The sequence below is a fragment of the Arachis ipaensis genome, chromosome B1, assembly GCF_059453495.1.
Source record: "Arachis ipaensis isolate K30076 ecotype BB chromosome B1, ASM5945349v1, whole genome shotgun sequence".
Classification (NCBI taxonomy): domain Eukaryota; kingdom Viridiplantae; phylum Streptophyta; class Magnoliopsida; order Fabales; family Fabaceae; genus Arachis; species Arachis ipaensis.
Genome location: NC_142436.1, coordinates 12,602,333 through 12,624,468, shown reverse-complemented (window position 1 = coordinate 12,624,468; position 22,136 = coordinate 12,602,333). Strand labels below are relative to the sequence as shown.

Genomic DNA, 22,136 nt, shown 5'->3' with positions numbered 1-22,136 from the left:
ATGTTTAATAATTTGAAGAATTTTTGGGATAAGTTGGGTTTTCATTGTGTTGGTATTGAGGAAGCAGTAGGACACAGGGGTGGCATTTGGTTTTTATCTTCTATTGCTAATGCTTCTTGTGTGGTTATTGATCAAATTGACCAATGTATCACAGTGAAAGTGAGTGTGTGTAACTTAGTTTGGCTTTGTAGTGCAGTATATGGGAGTCCTCAATTCGAAAAAAGATGTATGTTTTGGGATCATTTGCGTTCTATTAATTCAGGCCATAATAGACCATGGATGGCCGTTGGTGATTTTAATGAGATTGTGGCACCAGATGAGAGTACAGGTGCTTATTTTTCTTCTCACAGAGCTAGTCTATTAGCTACTACTCTAGATGACTGTGAGCTCTTTGATCTTAAAGTGACTGGTAGGAGATATATTTGGTATAGAGCAGTTCAGGCTGGCAGGGACTTGGCTAAAAGGTTGGATAGAGCTCTAGTTAATGAGGCGTGGATGACAATGTTTCCTGAGGGTTATTCTGAAATTCTTAGCAGGCTTCATTTTGATCATTGTCCTATTTTAGTTCGTTGTCATGGTAGCCCTAGAGTGAAAGGTTCTCGTCCTTTTAGGTTCCAAGCTGCGTGGGCAACACATCCTTCTTATAAACATGTTATTAGTAAGGCTTGGAATCAAGAGTTTGGAGGCATTACTGAAAGGCTTAAGATGGTTCAACAGGCTTCTTTGGACTTCAACTCAAAGATTTTTGGAAATATTTTTGTGCAAAAAAAAAAGCTGGAATATCAGATTGATCAGATTCAATGGCGTTTGGAGGTTACCGATGTGTTATCTTTGAGAATTAAAGAAGCTGAACTGAGAGAAGATTACAATAGGCTTTTATTGCAAGAGGAACTTTTTTGGTACCAGAAATCTAGAGAGCAGTGGGTCAAGTATGGGGATAGAAACACTAAATTCTTTCATCTTCAGACTTTGGTGCGTAGAAACCATAATAGAGTACATGGATTATATGTTAGAGATGGGTCTTGGTCTACTGATCCAGATATTCTCCAGGAAGAAGCCCTCTCTTTTTACAAGAATCTCTTTGGTACAACGGAAGAGGTTGAGGTTGATTGTTTAGGGGATGTTCCGATGCCCACTCTAAGCACAGAAGCTTGTGCTAGGTTAATTGACCCTGTCTCTTTTGCGGAAGTTAAGTCAGCAGTATTCAGTATGAGCCCTTTTAAGGCTCCTGGTCCAGATGGCTTTCAAGCTTATTTTTTTAGAGAATATTGGGAGATAGTAGGCACTGAGATTTGGAATATTGTCCGGAGCGCTTTTTTGGGAGAGTTCTTAAATCCTAGCATCATGAAAACTCTGATTGTGCTTATTCCTAAAATTGATAACCCTACCTTTATGAAGGAGTTCAGGCCTATTAGCTTGTGTAATGTTGTTTATAAAATTATCACCAAAATATTGACTAACCGACTTCGGTCTTTTCTTCCAGATATTGTTAGTCCTTTACAAGGAGGTTTTATTCCGGGTCGTGGTGCTCCTGATAATATTATTGTGGCCCAAGAAATTCTGAATTTCATGAAGCATACAAAATCCAAGAAAGGTACTCTTACTTTTAAAATTGATCTTGAAAAAGCTTATGATAGGGTGGATTGGAGGTTTTTGGAGAGTACTCTCATTGCTTTTGGTTTTCCTATCATCACTGTTAATTTGATTATGACTTGTGTCCGTGCATCATCTCTTTCTATTATGTGGAATGGGAATAGATTGGATAGTTTTGCTCCTAGAAGGGGGCTTAGACAGGGCGATCCAATGTCTCCTTACTTATTTGTGCTTTGTATGGAAAGGCTTGCTTGCTATATATCTCATAAGGTGGTCGAGGGTGTGTGGAAACCAGTTTCTGTCACTAGGGGTGGCCCAAAATTTTCTCATTTGATGTTTGCAAATGATCTCTTACTCTTCTGTCAGGCTACAAAGAGTCAGGTCCAAATGGTCATGCATTCTCTTAACATTTTTTGCAAGGCATCTGGCATGAAAGTAAATCTTGAAAAGTCTAAAGCTTTTTGTTCTAAAAATGTGACTGCTCGTAGAAGAGATATTTTTACTAGTGTTTCTTCAATACGTTTTGCTTTGGACTTAGGAAGATATCTTGGAGTTAATCTTAATCATTCCCGTACCAGTAGGGCTTCTTTTCATTCGGTGATTGAAAAGGTGAGGGGAAGATTAGCTAATTGGAAAGGAAGGCTTCTAAATAAAGTATGGAGACTTTGCCTGATCAATTCTGTTGCAGCATCCATTCCTGTCTATCATATGCAGGTATCTTTTTTTTCAAATTGGGTTTGCGATAAATTATCTTCTATGATGAGACAGTTCCTTTGGAAGGGTCAAGTTGATGGTAGAGGTCTTTCTCTTGTTAATTGGAGGACCGTGATCACTCCAAAAAAATTTGGTGGCCTGGGTGTTAGAGATCCTGCGTGTGTTAATATATCTTTACTTAGTAAATTGGTGTGTCAACTTTTTCATTGTCAGGACAAGCCTTGGGTTGCTCTATTGAGGGCGAAGTATCTGAGGAATGAGGGAGTTTTAGATGGCCCTGTCCCTTGTAATGCTTCTCATGTTTGGAAGAGTATCTCAAAGGCTTTTAGTGCTCTTAAGGATGTCTTCTCTTGGTGCGTTGGGTCACTTGATCAATCTTTTTGGTTTGACAATTGGAGTATTGAGGGCCCAATTGCTCAAGATGTCCCTTTTGTACATATATCTGACTCTGATTTAAATATTAGAGACGTTTGAAAAGATGGTCAATGAAATCTCCATGATATTTTCTCTATCATTCCAGAAGATGTCAAACAGCGTTTGAATGCTTATAATCCGGATTTGAATGCTGGAGAGAGTTCGGGTTGGTCATGGGGTGTGGCATCTTCTAGACTCTACTTAGCTAGGAGTGGGTACAGTTGGCTAGCCAAAAGAAATTTTGACTGGAATGAGCATGATAATTGGTTGTGGGTATGGCGACTGCATATTCCTGAGAAGTACAAGTTCTTGATTTGGCTCAGTCTTCATAATGCTATTCCTACGGCAGAGTTTTGTTTGGGTCGTGGTTTAGCTTTATCTAGCACCTGTCATCGGTGTCAGAATGGTTCTGAATCCATTCTTCATTGTCTTTGGGAGTGCCCTAGTGCCAAGGAGGTCTGGAACCTTTTAGGCCTGTATTCAGATAACTCGAATTTACATGATTGGCTCTACAGAGGTGTAAGGAGTGGAGATATTTTTCTTTTCTTTTCGACCATCTGGTGGATTTGGAGAAGCAGGAATCATGACTTATTTAATATAGATTATTCATGGAGTGCTAGTAAAGTGGTGAGTTTGATTCGTAGTTCAGTAAGGGAGTTTCACACTATTTTTGCTATGCATCAATCTCTGTCTCCCCCTTCACTTTGTTTGCATTGGGTTCCACCTCCAGTTCATTCTGTTAAATTGAATTGTGATGCTAGTTGGTTTGCTCCTTCTGGCTATGCTGGTTTTGGTTGTATCATTCGCAATCCTGATGTATATTGGTTGAAAGGTTGCACTGGAAAAGTCGAAGTGTGCAGTGTTCTTTTTGCTGAATTGTATGCAATTTGGAGAGGTTTACTTCTTGCTTGGGAGAGTGAATTTCGTGAGGTTATTTGTGAAACAGACTGTTTAGAAGCTCTTTTCTTGGTAAACCAAAGAATGCTTGGTAAGGATATTCCGGAATGGGATTTGGCAAAGCATATACAGGAGGTTATGAATTGGAATTGGAGTGTCTCTATTCTTTTAATTCAGAGGACTGCAAATAGTGTTGCAGATTGTATGGCTAAAGCAGCTGCTTCTGTCGCGGACATTCACTCGAATTGGAGCCAACCATGGAGTGAGCTTCAACATCTAATAGATTTAGATATGATTCTAGCCAATTAATTTAGTTTTGTCTCTTTTTTTTTTCTTTCTTTTCTATTTAGTCACAAAAAAAAATTACAATATACATGAGTCACAATCAAGTCACATGAATCATGTCTTGCACATGCAGTAATTCATTGGCCAACAATAAATTTTTAAATAAAGTTCAGATTCGCAACGAATTAGTCATTGACCTGTTAGATTGAAAGATATTGTAGGCAACCAAAAAAAATTTACAAAGATATATTGAAAATGTTATGATACTAATAACACATGATTAATATTTAGTTATTTTACAACTGTTTTCCTTTAAAAATTTTACACCAATGTGTACATTTAGTTTGAGTCCACTTGTAACAAATGTTTTTAATGTTGTAATGATACGGTATTGAAATTTAACTTTTTTATTGGAATGTATAATTTTCACTAAAAAGTAATTTTTTTTAATCGGACTTTAAAAAGTTGTTCCCATATATTTTGAAATTTCATTTTTGGGTCAATAGACTCAACATATACTTTTTTTTTATGTTTAATTATTTTATTAGTCTTTATAATTTTATTAAAATTTTAATTAGGTCTTTATATTTTTTTTAATTGGGTCTCTACACTGCTTTAATTTTGTAATTAAGTCTTTTCTAGTGTAAAAAATGTTAAAATTAACTGAATATTTTTTACAAATTGAAGGTATTTATAATTAAAAATTTAATTAAATCTTTGACGGTATATATTTTGATAAAAATATTATATTAATTTTAACATTTTTAACATGAAAACGACATAATTATAAAATTAAAAGTAGTGTAAAGATTCAATTAAAAAAATATATAAGAACCTAATTAAAAATTTGGTCATACCATATAAACCACAGAATAATTAAACATTTTTTTAACGATGCATATTTTCGTCCTAGTATCTAAAAAGAGAGAATATATTTTTTTTTTCGGTCTTTTTTTTTTTGTCGATGGATTAGGTGATGCTGCCATTGATCCAAGGCATCAGCTGCTTTTCTCGGTCTTAACAACAGATTGATCTTCATCACCTTATTTCACTCCCAAGCCCAACAAAGCCCAAATCCAAACTGGGCCCGACACACGCTCCCTAAATTCAAATTCTATAGCTTACGGCGCGAAAATTTAAAGCGAACGGAGTCAGACATGGTTTCCCAGATAGCAAACAAAAAACAAACCCATGAACCTGTCTCACACTTTCTGTTGGTTCAGTTGCATTTCCCCCTCCCCAATGTAACATATGTAATAGCTTCAAGATTCTCATTCTTGTTTCCTTTCATTCAAATTTCAATTTCAAGTATACTGTAAACTATTCCTCTGTTATCTTTTGAAAACTTGGTCTATTTTTGTAATTATATTAATGTATTTGGATTTGGATATAAGTTAAATTCACATATGAGTTATCATTCGTTGCTTTCAACGAAGATGAAGAAGCCACACTCGCAGCAACATAACAACCACCAATCGCAAGCGAAAACGCTCTTCGAGCTGAAGCAAAAGGTAGTTACAGCTCTCAACAAACTTTCCGACCGCGACACGCACCAGATCGGCGTCGAGGAGCTCGACAGGACTGCGCGCTCGCTAACCGCCGATTCCGTCTCGCCGTTCCTCTCCTGCCTCCTCGACACCGATTCCGACCAGAAGGCCTCCGTACGGAAAGAATGCGTCCGCCTTATGGCCACCGTCGCCGCCGTCCACGGCGACCTCGTTCTGCCGTACCTTCCGAAGATGGTGTCCAGCATCGTGAGGCGGTTGAGGGACGCGGATTCGGTGGTTAGGGACACGTGCGTGGACGCGGTTGGGGTTTTGGCGTCCAAGATTGTTAATGGCTGCGGCGGAGACAGGGCGTTTGTGGCAGTGGTGAGGCCGATATTCGAGGCGTTAGGGGAGCAAAACAAGAACGTGCAGAGCGGGTCGGCGATGTGCCTGGCGAGGATTGTGGATATTACTAGTGATCCTCCAGTGGCGGTTTTGCAGAAGATGCTTGGAAGAACTCTCAAGTTGCTTAAGAATCCGCACTTCATGGCGAAACCGGCACTTGTTGAGTTGAATAAGAGCATTATCCAGGTTCAGTTTTGTAATTTTATTTTATTTTCAGCTGTAATCATTTGGTTTATGTTCCAAATTGATAGTAATAGAAAGTTTCAGTATTAGCCTATTACTCGTGCATCTGCGTTTGAATTAGATTACAATGTATATACATTAAAATCAATTGCTTAGACCAAAATGATTTATATCTGAGATGGTTTAAGTCAAGCAATTCGAATTCAATTGCAGTGGAGGTGGATTTTGAGCTGTATTTATGAAATTATGTGATCAATTGAACAAAACACCTGAGTGCAAGTTTCAAGTGATTTCATCTGGCTAATATTAGTTGCAGTGTGCCATTGTGTGACTAACTGTGTGTTGTTATTTTATTTTATTTTATTTTTTATTTCAGGGTGGGGGAGCTCCGTCGGAGAATGTGCTGTCCACTGCTATTGCTAGCATCCAAGAGGCCCTAAAGGACAGTGATTGGGCGACACGCAAAGCGGCTGCCGTGGCACTAGGAGAGATTGGTTTGAGTGGTGCTTCTTTCTTGGCATGTTTAAGGGCTTCCTGTATTCGTTCTCTTGAGTCATGTAGATTCGACAAGGTCTTTGTCAATCTGATATATTATTATTCACATAAATTAATGAAATGAACCACATGTTTGTTTCTTGTGAACTGATTAAGTACTTGTTTTAATTGGTTGTAGGTGAAACCAGTGAGGGATGCTGTTTTGCAAGCACTTAAGTATTGGAGAATTCTTCCAGGCCCTCATACTCCTGAGCCTTCTGAAACAGGATCCTCCATAAAAGGTCTTCCTTCACTTTTACTAGAAATTTTATCTCAGGTAGTAATATTTACTCCATGCCATGAAGATTCAACAAAGTTTTAGTGGTGCCTATCTGCTGTTGATGGCCTAATACAAGTATACAACCTTCTTTTATCTGAAATTGGGATCAGCTATATAAAACTTTGTAAAATTACTTAAACATAGGCAGAGTTTATCCGGAAGAATCTTTTTCTTTTTTATTTCCCCAAAAAAAAAAAAAAACTGAACTAATCTTGAGCACATCATCCTCTGGTAATGTGAAAATGTGCTTCACGCTTATGATTGTCAGCCTTTTTTATTTTTTATTATTTTTCCATGCTTTTGATTTTGATTTCTTGTTTGTGTCTTGCTGCCACTTATGGCATCCACAGAAAACACATGCAGAGGTGACTCGGCTGATCTTAGTAGTACAACCGAATCTGGACAGAGAGATCTCAAGGCCCAAAAGGTTAACACAAAATCAACTATGGGAAGAATTCCTCTGTCTGCTAGAAAGGGAGGTCAAAATTATGCTGGAAATCCTCAGCATCTCAAAGACGATTGGCATGTTGAAATTGCAGTGCCTAGAACTCATTCTATAGTGGAATTCCATAGCCTGAATGAAGATTCTGAGAGTAGTTCTGTCACCAAGCCATTAGAAACAATTAGTGTAGAAGTTACAAGCGTGCGCGACATTGGTTATGAATATGTTCCTATGGATGACAAGCAGGAGTGCTCTTCTGTCTCTAATCTTACCAATGATAACTTTGAGACCAAGTTTTTAGCTGCTTCTCATGAATGCTTTATAAAGAATGGATTTCAGAAGCCACTCGCAAGAAGTGAACAGTTTGGTGAAGAAGGAAGTTGTAATGAACAAATGTACTCCATAAAGTCTCAGAATCCTAGAAGTTCCGGTTCTACAATAACAGAGCAAAATCCCCATGCTCCACATGAATGTTGTTGTGTTCAACTTGCAAATGATATGATCTGTATTCAGAATCAGCTTTCGGATATGGAAATCAAACAGGCAAACATGATGCATCAGTTACAGGTATTCATACACCAGTGCTTATATGCACAATTTCTTGAATATAGGTTTTGTTGTTTTCTTTTAAGAGCATGACAACCCTTAATATTATTAATAAGAGTTGTTTCCTTTTCATGATTCTCTCACTCGCCTATCAACAACATAATCAATGTAGAAAATATCCATGTGTTTATCATGAGGGAGTATAGAAAAATGTTAGTTCTGTAACTTATGGTAAACTTTTAATTTCAATGCTGGACTTGGGTGTTTCTCATTGTGCATCACATCCTTTTACTTAATGTGCTTCTAAATCTTTTTCAGATGTTTACAACCGGCATAATGGATGCTCTTTCTACAATCCAATCAAGAATGGTAGGCTTAGAAAACGTAATTGATAGATTAACTCAAGAATCTGTGCAAGGAGGAAGACATTCTTATTCAGAAAACTCCAAATTTTTGAGGCCGAGTCAAAATACAGCTTCTCCTAGGTTCTCCACATGCACTCCAAGGCCATCTGTAGATATTAAAGGTAAGCTGTCTGGCTTGTCATCGAATAAAAAATCCGAAAGTTGGGAGGAGAAGAAAACATTTTCAAGGAGCCAGCCAAGGAACTTTGCTGGAGATACCACAGATTCATGGAAAAGCTACAAGCCAAAGAATGCAAGGAATTTTACAGAGAAGGATATGTTGAACAGTTCTGCGAATGATACACGCAGCATGATTTCTACTCAAGTGAGAAAGAACGATGATGTCCTTTCCTGTGCTACCAGAGCCAAACCCAGAATTGGTTGTCGTGTGAGTAATACTAACTACTGGAAATGTGTGAAACGGCTTGTGAGTGAAGGGGATCTAAACTCTGCATACATGGAATCTCTATGCTCTGGTGATGAACTTATACTTGTTGAGCTTCTGAATAAAACCGGTCCAGTTATAGAGAGTTTATCAGCGAAGACAGTCAATGTTCTTCTTAGTACTTTAGCATCATATATTCTTGAAGGAAGATTCTTTAATACGATAATCCCCTGGTTGCAGCAGGTGAGTATGCTTACTATTGTTATTCAGAGTAAAATTTTACACTTGAATTGGTAGTTTTAACAGTATGGAGTGTCATGTATTAACTTCAAACAATTTATGGTATTTTCTTATTTTAGATTGTTGAAATGAGCACCATCCATGGACCAAATTGCATAGCTCTCTCCATTGAAGTCAAGGAACAGCTTATATCTGCAGTTCAGGAAGCTGGGGACTTGACTATTATCAGTCATGCAGAAAGAAGGTGCGCCACTGAATTAGCAATGAAGTTGCATCATATATGGAGTAAGATTAATGAAACTTCATAATCTTTGTATATTTGAGGGGGAAAATGTTGATGCCATTTTCTTTATCTAGTGTTAGGTTTAGTCAATGGTTCGTTGCTAGTCATTCTGAAATAAAATAACTTCGGAAGTTTGTTCATGATGTTTGATAGCAATGTATATTGCAAGGATTGTGTTTTCTTTGTTTCAGCAATATGCATCTTTGGCTACCTATGTCAAGATATTGATTGTGAATTATGTTTCATCTCACTTTTTAAATCAACATAACTGTCTTACACTTTCTCATTTTCCATTTATTTATATAAAGTGTTAAAAAAAAGCAATAAATGTATGTAATGTAGGATAAGTAAAGCATGAGTAAGAACTAATATTACATTGGACATTGGAAATAATCAAATACAAGGTTTACATTATAACTGATACATGTTTACCATTTGTAAATTGACTATGGAATCAATAAGAGAAAATTGAAAATATTCTTATGAATTATGCTTACATTATGATGCATGCAACACTCTGCTTCGATACTCTCCATGAGCCCATATAGGTATGTTACGATGTGATGCATAGTTTATGACGGTTTCTCTGAAAAACACTCCTGTTGCGTCCTGGAAAATTGGATTAGAAATTAGTAAAAGTTATATATATGTTGATTATAGAACCCCTTTTGCTAAATGCTAAGATATGATTAATATGGAAGAATTACCGGCTGTGGAAAATCTCCATCTTCCATTTGGGAATTGATTATTAACTTTATTCCTTTGTGTATGGGTGTAGCATCTATCTCGGCCTTTTTAGTTTTTACAGCAAAATTCCAATGATTAGCACAGTTTACATTCTTTGCATCTAAACTTAATTCGGAAAAAATAAATACAGAAAAATAAAAAGATATTCATTCTCTCATATCACAGTTACCTCATCATTTGTAAATATCATATATCTCACTGTATACCATATATTGTATATTCTTCAATTCATTCTTCTTTCTGAGAAACAATTAATTATCTGAAAATTGTAAGATGTTGTTAGGTAATAGTAGTCATTTCTAATTTGACAAGGATCTTTTAGAAATTTCCAATAATTTGTAGTAATTTATTAACTTATTTGTCGTATGTATGTTTGAAGGACTAATATGTTAATACTAATAGTAGTAATGTTTCTTTTAATTATGTCACTATAAAAAATTATGAAATTCAAGAATTCTAACCTGTCCTGCTCCAATAAGTGACAATAAAGCCCATGAAGGTTGAGTTAAGTTTGCCCGATTACCTTCTAGATTTGTATATACCTGAATGAAGGAAATCGAGCATGTAAGGCTACATCAAAACAAAATGATATTCTTGAATTTCCTAGTATTGTGCAAAATTAAGAGCAAAATCAAATTTATTAAGGCATAACCTTGTTTTGACTTGACAAGTAATTTTCACCCCAACCACCATTAGGAAGTTGTTTTGACAACAAAAATTCACAAGCTTTGCCCAATGAAGGATTATTATGGTAATTCCTTCCACAGCAAACCATGTGCCATAGGTATAACAAATACCCCAACAATCATACCTGTGTAAATGTACTCATCAATAATAATAGTAAAGTACTATGAACCTTTGTATTATATTGGATTTAGGTTCAGTTTGGATAAATACTTTAATTAAATTTCTTTTGAAAAAATAGTTTAAATAATAAATATTTATATTAAAAATAGTTTATAAATAAATTATTTTATATTTGATTTTTTAGTTCTAAAAATATTTATTTAAAAAAAATTATTATGAGAGAAGTTTTTTTTTTAAACTTCTCTATAAGTACTTAAATAGCTTTTTAGAAAGCTACAATTTAATTTTAAAAATTACACTAAACATTAATACTATTTATTTTTGTATGGATATCTGAAGGGAGAGCTCGGTCCCTGGGAGTCGACGCCGAGTTGTTATTTTTGTTGCCGACCTATGAGCTTCGTGGAAGTCCGAGCTTTTTTCTGAGGAGATATCCAATTGCGAAGAGCGTGAGCAAGGAACAAGGGGGGAATGTACCTGCAAAGGCACTCCGAAACTTAAGTCAGTATTGAGAATTCAATGTGTCCAATTAAGGAGAAGATGTTATACCTTTATAGGCGGAGTAAAACAAGTCGGTTATGCTTTTGTTTCATCGTCTGAATTGAAGAATAATAATAAGACTTAATGGGTGATGATTTCTGTTCAGACGTTTTGATCTTAGTACGCAAGCCGTTGTATTCGGTTGGTAACGCGTAACACCGAACTATGCATTTATTTGGCCGAGTTATGAGTCATGATGCCGAGTTATGACTTGATATTTGTAACGGTCGGATCATAACCCCCAAGCTTAGCCTGTGAAAGTGTTTTAATGAAGCAGGTTGAGCTTTTAATGAAGCATAAGTTGGCTATTGAGTGAATGCATAACTTCAGCCGATGGAGTAGGTTTGGAGCCCTAGTTTAATATGCTTAATTAAAAAATGTGAAAAGATAAAAGAATGTGAAAAGTGGCTGTTTTTAATGAGGAGAGAGAGAAGTAATGATAGCATTTAAGTGGTTTTGTCATTTTCAATGCTTCCCTGGGGCGGTTTGATGTGATTAGTAGTGGGTATAGAGGAAAGTAACTGGCATTAGTTAAATTTGTTTTTGGTAAATGTAATGGAATGAGAAGAGTCTGATTCTCTAGTTAATGTAAAATTGATTTTTGAGGTTGCTAGAGAAGAAATGAGCAAACGAGGTACGTTCTGATTTCTCTTCTTCTGCGTTTTGCTATTCTGTGTTTTGTCTTTCTTCTTGTGTGACCTAGTAATGGGGTTTGAAAAAGAGAAGAAAGAGATGATTGATTGGTCTTATGACTGGGTTAATGAGGATGTGAGGAAGTATTCATCGTTGTTTCTGGATGAGGGAGCGGTGAAAGAAATAGATACAAGTAAGATTGTTAGGGCTGGGTCTGGTGTTCATTTGGAGTTACTCCCTTGTTCTTCTAGTGAGAGGGTGTTTCATAGGGGAGGAAGGGTTTGAGTTCTTTTACATGTATAGTAATGTGTTGGAGGAATTGAGGGTGAAACTTCCATTTAGTGGTTTTGAGTGTCAGTTATTGAAGCAGTTGAACTGCGCACCTTCCCAACTGCATCCCAATAGGTGGGCGTTTCTTCGTGCTTTTGAGGTTCTCATGGAGTTTTTGGAAGAGAAACCGACGGTGGAGTTGTTCTTTTCGTTATTTCAGGCTAAAGGAGTTTGGAAGGGGGTTGGGTAAACTTGAATAGTTCTCCCCGATTTGCTGTTTTCAAGCTATATAAATCCTCCTTTAAGAATTTCAAGGAAATGTATGTAAAAGTTAGGAATGTTGAGGGAGAGTTCCCTTTTTATATGGACGATCATTTTGGGGAGAAATTTCTGATTTGGTGGTGTTCGGAGCCTCAGAGTATTCTGGGTCAGGAGATTATCAATGCGAAGAATGAGTGCATCATAGAGTACCTGATTGATGCTGTTGATTGGAAAGAGTTAATCTCAGTATTTGACTTGCTTCAGTGGGAGGATAATAGGGAAGCCGTAATATAGTATTTAGGTGAGGACTTGAATTTTTGCTTTTATTATCCGGGTCGAGATATGTTCTGACTGCTTGTTTTGGCTTCTTTTGTAGGTGGAAAATATCCAGGGGTGTTTGCTGTGACTTTGAGATCGAGGGTAAAAAGCAAAAATTTGGACAAAGAGGGTTCGTCATCTAAGGTTGACAAGGTGGCAGGGGTTGGCGAGGTTAACCAGCCCAAGCTGAGCAGGAGAAAGATTGTTTTGAAGAAGAGGAAGCATGATTTGGTGGATTTGTCTGATGAGTCCGAGGATGTTCGAGACGAGGTTCCAGCAGAGGAGCTGAAATTGTTTTATGAGAATCAGAAGAAGTTACATGACGTGGCCGAGCTGAGTGACGGGTCATCTTTGTGGGGGAAGGATTTTCCATATATGGCCGTCACAGATGAGGTATGTCAAGGGTTGGCAGATGTGATTTTGGTTGGTGAGGTTGGTGATGTTGTCATCGACCAGTATATGCAGGTATGTATGTGATTTACTATTTTATTTATTGCTTTGGTATGTGTGTGATCAAATGCTCTGTTATTGTTGAAGGTTGTTGGACTTCGGCTTGCGAGTTTGGGGCGCAGCCAAGAGAAGAAACATCGCCAAGTGGCCGAGTAGAAGCCAGATGTGAAGTTGGAGGAACAGTTGAGCTTGAAGAGTGCGAGGGTTACAGAACTGGAGAATAAATTAGCTGATCTTGAGAAAGAGCTAAAATTGATGAAGGAAAATTATGCAAAAGAGGTAGAGGATGTTAAAAAGAAAGAGGCTGATCTGTCAAGTATGAGTACTCGGATGGTGGAGTTGACTGTGGAGTTAAAATGTTTAGAAAAGAGTAAGGAGACAGCGATCTTAGACTCTTTTATTGAGGGGTTTGAGCGAGCTTCTCTGCAAGCCAGGTTCTTAGCTCCTAATGTTGATTTTGATCAGATGGATCCGGGTAAGATTGTTCTGGATGGGGCCATGGTTGAGGATGATGGTGCTGAAGAAGAGGGGGGATGAAAATGTTCAATAGGCTGTGGTTGTTGTATTTTTGGATAATTTATTTTGGTAAACTATTTGGCTTCTGAGGTGAGCCTATTTTTGTAATGTTGTGTTGGTACTGTTTCTGAGAGAAAGTAACTTATAATGCTTCTGACTTCATGCTTTTTGCATGTTATGATTAGTATATGAATATGTTATCAGTGTTATTTGTTTTTGTGATTGTGGCTTTTAGCCAGATTGCTTGATATGGATAAAACATATCATAGTGTTGTGTAGATTTGTTTCAGGTGATGGAGTTTTGATAAAGATTTGTTAACGTTGAGGAAAGGCCGAGTTGGCCGAGTTAAGGGAGATGCCAAGTAATAGGATTAGGGTTTATTTGATTTGATAATATTTGGTGTAACCATTTTCTGTTTAATGATCGGCAGTATTGTTGATAAATTTTGAATGGTCCATTTTCGAGTTGTTCTCGGCAATTTGTTTGAGTGATTAATTCCGAGTAATCTGATTTGGGGTAAGATTGGCCATTTGTTTACCTGAGAAGTTCCGAATGGTCGGTTTCGGAATAAGATCGGCAATTTTGATTGATATATTCTGAATGATCGGCTTCCGATTAAGATCGGATATTTGTTTGATTGATAGATTCTGAGCAAGGTCGGTTATTTGTTTGATTGATAAATTCTGAATGATCGGATTCCGAGATAGATCGGTTATTTGTTTGACTGATAGCTTTGGAATGATCGGTTTCCGATTAAGATTGATTAGTTGATTGAATGATTTGTTTCCGAATGGTCGGATTTCGATTAAGATCGGTTAGCTGATTGAATGATTGTTTCCGAATGGTCGGATTCGGAGTATAGATCGGTGGTATAAATTTTTGACAAATAATTGAGAAGTATGAAATGCAAAAAGTATTGATTGGATAAGGAGTTTATTTATGGTAAAACCTTTGATTCCAAAGGCCTAAGTAGGCTAGCCTCGTTAAAACCTCTCCAAGCAAAACCCATTGTGGGAAAAATCTTGGTAGTAGGAAAAAGAGTACTAGCCTGTCCCTGGTTTTAACTGTAATATAACTTTAAAGAGGACACATTCCAAGTATTTGGGAGAGTGTTACCATCTAAGGTTTGAAGTTTGTAGGCACCGTGCCCGAGTACCTCAATAACTCGGAAAGGACCTTCCCAGTTTGCTGCTAGTTTACCATGTGTTGAGGGTCTTCTAGCTTGTTCTATTTTTCTGAGCACAAGGTCGTTTACTTGGAAAGACCTTGAGTGAAGTCTTTTGTTATATCTTCGAGCTATGAGTTGTTGCATAGCCAATTGTTTGATTGCTATGGACGATCTGACTTCTTCCAGGAGGTCGAGTTCGGATTGCCGAGCTGTTTCTTTTGTAGTATGGTCGGCCATTTCAGTGCGCAGTGAGTACTGGGAGATCTCCACAGGTATCATTGCGTCTGAACCATAGACTAGCCAGAAGGGTGTTTCCTTTGTGGTTGAGTGGATTATGGTGTTGTATCCCCATATGATCTCTAGGATAAGCTCGGCCCAGAGGCCTTTTGCATCATCCAGTTTCTTTCTTAGAGCATGTAGTATGACTTTATTTGCAGTTTCAGTTAACCTATTTTTTGTGAGTGTTCTACTGATGAAAAGTGTTGTTTGATTTTCAAGTCCTGCAAGAAGGATGTGATTTTTTTATCGGCAAACTAGCAACCATTATCTGTGATAATGTGCCGAGGAATGCTGAATCGACAAATAATATATTTCCAGACAAAAGAAAGCATTTGTTGTGATGTAATCTTGGCTAGAGGCTGTGCCTCTATCCATTTGGAAAAATAGTCAATTCCGACAACCAGGACTTTTACCTGCCCTGCTGCTGTTGGAAAAGAGCCGAGGATATCTATGCCCCATTGGTTGAACGGCCAACTTACCTCGGAATAGTGTAGGAGTTTGGCCGGGAGATGTGTGATCGGACTGTGTTTCTGGCAGTTGTTACAACTTTTGACTTTTGTTTGGCAATCTTGTCTTAGTGTCGGCCAGTATAATCCAGCTCTGAGGATTTTTGAAGACAGGCTTCAGGCTCCGAGGTGTGTACCACAGATCCCTTCATGTGCCTCGGCAAGTGCAAGTTCGGCTTCTGTTCTGCAAAGACATTTTAGTAACGGACGAGAGAGTCCTCGTCTATATAGGCAATTGTTAGAAATTGTAAAAAAGAAGGCTTGTCAGCGAAAGTGTCGGACATTTTCGACGTCGCCTGGCAAGATTCCTGTCCGAAGATAGTCTATGTATGGAGATCTCCAATTTGCTTCCTGTGTTACACTTAAGATTTTTGTGAGTTCAATGCTTGGTTGGAGCAATGTTGATTGATAAAGGGATGACCCGTTTGGTTGAGTACTGGCGAGTTTAGACAGAATGTCAGCTCGGCCATTAGTCTCCCTCGATATGTGCTGTATTTCGTATTTAGAAAATTTTGAAAGTAAATATTGTACGATGTCAAGGTATTTAGAAATCAAAGGGTCCTTTACTTGGTATAAGTTGTTTACCTGCTGGACGATGAGTAAGGAGTCGCAGTATACCTTAAGTTCGGTGATGTTTAGGTCAACAGCGAGTCTAAGACCGGCAATTAGGGCTTCATACTCACTTTGATTGTTGCTTGCTTTGAATGAAAAATAGAGGGAATGTTCAATGACGTTGCCGTGGCTATCATCAAGTATGATACCTGCTCTACATCCTTTTGGGATGGAGGACCCATCGACGTATAAAGACCATTCGATGTAGTCTTCAGTTTTGTCTGGTACTGAGAACTCGGCGATGAAGTTGGCCAAGAATTGGGACTTGATGGATGATTAGCCTTCGTACTTGATATCAAATTCTGAAAGTTCAACCGACCATTTTACTAGTCGGCCAGCAAGCTCTGGTTTCTGAAGGACTTATCGTAAATGATGATCTGTCCGAACATGGATTTCATGGTTCTGAAAATATGGTCGGAGTCTTCTGGCCGAGAAAACAAGGGCTAGGGCCAACTTCTCAATGCTCGGATATTGAAGCTCTACATTCTGTAATGTTTTGCTAGTAAAATAGATCGGGAGCTGCTTCTTTTCCCTTTCTGCGACAAGAGCGGAGCTTACAGCCCAGTTAGTGACAGATAAATATAAGAATAGTGGTTCCCTTTGAAAGGGGGGTTTGTAAAATTGGGGGTTTTGAAAAATTTTCTTTAATAATTGTGAATGCTTGTTCGCAGTCATCAGTCCATTGGAAAGCTTTTTTCTTTTTTAAAGTTTGGAAAAAAATGTAAAGATTTAGAAGCCAGGCAAGGTAAGAATCTAGAGAGTGCAGCAAGTCTCCCTGTTAGCCGTTGAACTTCTTTGATGGTTTGTGGGCTTGTCATGTCTAAAACAGCTCGGCATATTTCTGGATTTTCCTCGATACCTCGGCTAGTGAGCATGAAGCCGAAGAATTTGCCGCTCTGAACGCCAAATGCACACTTCTTGGGATTTAACCGCATGTTGTATTTTCTTAGTTGACCGAAGATTTCTGCGAGGTCGTCAAGGTTATTGTTGCCGATCTTTGTATTGGCGACCATATCGTCAACGTAGACCTCAATGTTCCTGCCGATCTGCTTGGCGAAGACTTTGTCCATTAGACGTTGATATGTTGCACATGCATTCTTAAGCCCAAATGGCATGACTTTATAACAATAGTTTCCATATTCAGTAATAAAGGCTGCCTTATTTTGATCGGATGGATGCATTTGGATCTGGTTATAGCCAGAATATGCATCCATAAAGCTAAGTTTTTCATAATCAGAGGCATTATCAACTAGGCAATCAATAGAGGGCAAAGGATAGGAATCTTTGGGGCATGCTTTGTTGAGATCGGTGAAATCAACACACATGCGCCATTTACCGTTATGTTTTTTCACCATGAAGACATTCGCCAGCCATGTTGTGAATCTGATTTCTTGGATGAAACCGGCGTTGATGAGCTTCTTGGTTTCTTCCAGGGAAGCTTGTTTGCGATCATGGCCGAGATTTCTCTTTTTCTGTGCTACAGGTCGGACGGATGGATCTAATGCCAGCTTGTGGGATATGATGGATGGATCGATGCTTGGCATATCAGCTGGGGTCCTAGCAAACATGTCGGCATTTTGTTGTAAAAATGCTCGGAATGAGGATTTCTCTTCTGAGGGTAATGTGAGCCGACGTAAGTGAATTTGTTCGAGCTTTCTGTGAAGTAGATTTTTTGGTCGTGGATCAAGGTCGGCCAGAGCTGGGAGCTCGTCCCTGCTGCCGATGTTGTGAACATGGGCTTTTATGTTTGGGTTAGGTCTTTTGAGACTGTTGTTGTAGCATTCCCTGGCCTCTCGGGCATCACTATGAATTGTTGCAATTGTGTTATCCTGTAAAGGGAACTTAACACATAGATGAATTGTAGAGACTATGGCACCGAACCTATTTAGGAAAGGTCGGCCAAGTATCAAATTGTAAGGACTAAAACAGTTAACCACTAAGTATTGAATGTCTGAAGTTTTTGACGGGGGAAACTCACCGAGTGTGGTTTGTAACCACACAAAGCCCATAACCGGGACTCTCTCACCTAAGAAACCTACCAGGTCTCCAGTGGAAGGTTGGAGGATGTTGCTGCTTAGTTTCATTTTTTGGAATGTGGAATAAAAGGGAACGTCGGCACTGCTCACTGGGTCCAGTAACACCGTTTTGACTAGGAGATCTCCGAGCTGCAGGGAGATTACGACTGGGTCATCTAGATTTGCCACATTGGTGTTGTGGTCGGCTGTCTGGAATGTTATCTGAGGAAACTGTGGAAGTGTCTGTTGTTGAGTTTGATCGGATTCTATGGAAAGCATAGCTCGGTAAGATCGTTTTCTTTTCCTCCACCTGCAAAACCTCCAGAAATACAGTTAATAATACGTCTTGGTCGGTCAGGATGGCTGGTGTTCGGCCGGTCTTTATCTCGACCATGCTGTGTCGCCGAGTTTTGTTCACCAGGGTTTGTTCGTCATTGTATGTGGCAGCCGATGTACTTGTCCAGGTGACCTTGCCGAGCTAATCGCTCCAGAAGGTCTTTGGCGATGACACACTCGTTGGTAGTGTGTCCGTGCTTTTGGTGGAAAGGGCAGTATTTTGATCTGTCTGTGCCTTTTGAATCTGGGTAACTGCCGGCTTTTCTTGGCGGTTTGATCAATTTCGAATTCAAGATCTCCTTAATGATGTCGTTGCGCTTGGTGTTGAATTGAGTGTAGGACTCATATCACGAAGTCGGTTTGAAGTTCTTCTTATTGTCTTGTGTTTTGTCGTTGTCTCGGTAGTGTGATTTTTCTGTTTTCCGAGCTTGTCGGAGTTCCTTGATGTCTATTTGACCTTTAGCCTTTTCACGGAACTCGGCCATAGTCTTAGGCTTGGCTACAGCAATGGTTTCCTGGAATTTCCCTAGTCGGAGTCCGCCTTTTATTGCGTGCAGTTCCACCTCGGGGTGGAGGTCGGGTATTCTCATGGCTATCTTTGTGAAGCGCGTCATGTAGTCCTTGAGGCTTTCATGCTGGCCTTGCTTGATTGTATTCAGGTAATCGGAGTCGTGTAGGTAGATGGCCGATCCAGCAAAGTGTCCCTCAAAGGGCTTTGATAGGTCTCGAAAGCGAGAAATAGAACCTGCAGGCAAAGAACAAAACCAATCAAGTGCAGGACCGTCTAAGTAAGATGCACCGTTTACTATCATTATGGAGGTGAACTTTTTGATATATTTCTTCGGATCACCTAACCTATCATATGGAGTTAGGGTGGTCGGCAGAGTGAACCTCATGGGTAATACGAAATTCATCACCTCGGCCATGAATGGCCCAGGGGAGTCTTCTTTATTGTCGTCCTCATCGTCTAGCCGAGCTTCTTGATTAAGCTCGGGTTTCTCCTCTTCGTGCCGAGCAGTGTCAGAGACGTGTATCGGCCCTGACTGATGCTCGGCTTCTTCTATCCGTTCTTGCCGATCGTTGTTGTTTTCGATTCGGGTGTTATTCAAGTTGGCAATTTGATTTGTCATTCTTTGGTTCTCTTCGGCCATGCGCTGGTCGGCTTGCCGTAACTCGGTCACCATCTGAAGGAATTCGGATGGCATGGGTGGAAGCTGTTCAGCCATGACTTCGGGCGAGAACCTCGAGGCCGATGATATATGGAAGGGATTATATTCTCGGCCCCACGGTGGGCGCCAATTGTTCTTGTATGGATACCTGAAGGGAGAGCTCGGTCCCTGGGAGTCGACGCCGAGTTGTTATCTTTGGTGCCGACCTATGAGCTTCGTGGAAGTCCGAGCTTTTCTCCGAGGAGATGTCCAATTGCACAGAACGTGAGTAAGGAACAAGGGAGGAATGTACCTGCAAAGGCACTCCAAAGTTTAAGTCAGTATTGAGAATTTAATGTGTCCAATTAAAGAAAAGATATTATACCTTTATAGGCGGAGTAAAACAAGTCGGTTATACTTTTGTTTCATCGTCTGAATTGAAGAATAATAATAAGGCTTAATAGGTGATGATATCTGTTCAGACGTTTTAATCTTAGTACGCAAGCCGTTGTATTCGGTTGATAACGCGTAACACCGAACTATGCATTTATTTAGCCGACTTATGAGTTGTGATGCCGAGTTATAACTTAGTATTTATAACGGTCGGATCACTATTATTTTTTATAAGCTAAAAGCTCAAAAAAATAATATTTAAACCTTCCCAAAGGACCCTTAATAAACAATTTAAATTTAAAACAAGAATTTCATTAGTTCTAATACATTACATCCAATCCTTACAAATGAGATAGCATAAGAAATCATTTTGTTACTTTTGGCGTGCCATGTTTTTTATCAGAATGATAATGACTAATGCATCCCAAGTCATTAGCAGGAAAAAAAGAAAAAAAGATACAATACCATGAGCCATCTGAATTTTGAGAGTTTTGAATGAAATGGATTGCCTTGGAAATAGAATGATCTATTTCTTGTCTTCTATGCATTGGGTATTGCTCTCTAAATATAAGCAAGCCCTGCAGTGCCGATGATGTGCACTCTACATAACTATTTCACAACATGGAACTCAAATTATTAATTGCATTGATGAACTAATTTCATAATATAAAAGATCTTATAATGTCACGAAATTATTTGTCCTAAAAATTTAATTAGATGTCAAATAAAAATATATCAATAATTATATATCTAATATATTCTTTTGTGCAAATTATTTTTGTGCTTGAAATATGAAATTGTAGATAAATTTTGATATTTGGAACAATACAGATCTAATTATAAACCTTCTTTAAAAATTCCTTTTTTTTTTTATGTTATGAAATTGCTTGTACCAAAATTTTAAAATATTAAGTAGTCATATATAAATGATTATATATCTAACAAATTTAATGTGTCATACATAAATATATTTAATTTTTTATGTAAATCTTACTCCATTTCAACGATAACGCTTTTAAAAAATTCTGTTAGATTGAATTTTTGCAATAATTAAAGAGAAATTCTCCACATACAAGTCTTTTCACATACAAGTCATACAAGTCTTTTATTTCTTCTTCTTTTTTTTTCTCCATGCCTCTTCTTCTTCTTCTTCTTTTTCTTCTTCTTCTTCTTTTCTGTTTTCTTTCTTCGTTATTCTCGATGTCCATTATTTTTTGACATCAAACTCTGAAATCGTTTTTGAAGAAGAAGAAGCAGCAGAAGATGAGGAGGTTTTCGTAATCCGTTGGGTGTATTTCTGTAATCATTTGGGTGTATTTTTATAATCGTTTGGGTGAATTCGTGTAACCGTTTGGGTGTATTTCTGTAATTCTTTGGGTGTATTTATGTAATTGTTCGGGTGTATTTCTATAATCGTTTGGGTGTATTTCTGAAGTTCCATTATCTTCAAAACGATTTCAAAACTTGATTTCAGAAACCATGAAAATCGAAAAAAAAAAAACGAAGCAAGAATACCAGTGATAAACACAGATAAAACAACGAATGAAAAGACAAAGAGAGAACGCACAAAGGAAATCAAATTTGACAAGAAATTTGTTTTCATGGAAGAAGAAGAAGGAGAAGAAGAAGGAAGAGGAGAAGAAGAAGGAGAAGGAGAAGGAGAAGAAGAAGGAAGAGGAGAAGGAGAAAGAGGAGCACGCCATGGAAATCGTATATGGGTCATATGAGTCAGCGTGTTTTTTGTTAAGTTTATCCCAACTTGTACGATGACTTGTAAATCAAATGACTTGTACGTGTAGCACTCCTCTTAATTAAAATGGTGTTACTAATTAAAACAAAGTCCATAATTAATCTTGCCTCCAAATTAAATGTTGTTACCTCTAAACATTTTCTTTGAGGCTCCCAAGCAGGGAAACCGCCATTGCTACTCTGTATTGAAGTCAATCAACATGTGAGAATAACATTTAATTATTTTTTTCATGTACAACTAGGCGTAAGAAACTTATTAATAGTAATTCTAGAAAGATAATAACGTAAAATTATT

General features: G+C 38.2%; 2 protein-coding genes and 1 pseudogene across 2 annotated transcripts; 2 read left to right on the top strand and 1 right to left on the bottom strand.

Annotated features, from left to right (window-relative positions):
- LOC148575743 (uncharacterized) lies at window positions 1–4,112 on the top strand. Its single transcript, XM_088502528.1, has 7 exons — window positions 1–145; window positions 263–1,420; window positions 1,960–1,974; window positions 2,132–2,307; window positions 2,521–2,617; window positions 2,828–3,753; window positions 4,077–4,112. Exons 1-7 carry the CDS (start codon window positions 1–3, stop codon window positions 4,110–4,112), a joined length of 2,553 nt encoding a protein of 850 aa, XP_088358654.1.
- Window positions 4,113–5,071: 959 nt separating this feature from the next.
- LOC107625216 (TORTIFOLIA1-like protein 2) lies at window positions 5,072–9,373 on the top strand. Its single transcript, XM_016327804.3, has 6 exons — window positions 5,072–5,981; window positions 6,355–6,549; window positions 6,652–6,754; window positions 7,143–7,801; window positions 8,099–8,812; window positions 8,929–9,373. The coding sequence occupies exons 1-6, from the start codon at window positions 5,310–5,312 to the stop codon at window positions 9,115–9,117; spliced, it is 2,532 nt and encodes an 843-aa protein (XP_016183290.1). The 5' UTR covers window positions 5,072–5,309; the 3' UTR covers window positions 9,118–9,373.
- A 147-nt stretch (window positions 9,374–9,520) lies between these two features.
- Window positions 9,521–21,133, bottom strand: LOC110269587 (lupeol synthase-like; annotated as a pseudogene).
- Between the last annotated feature and the right edge of the window lie 1,003 nt (window positions 21,134–22,136).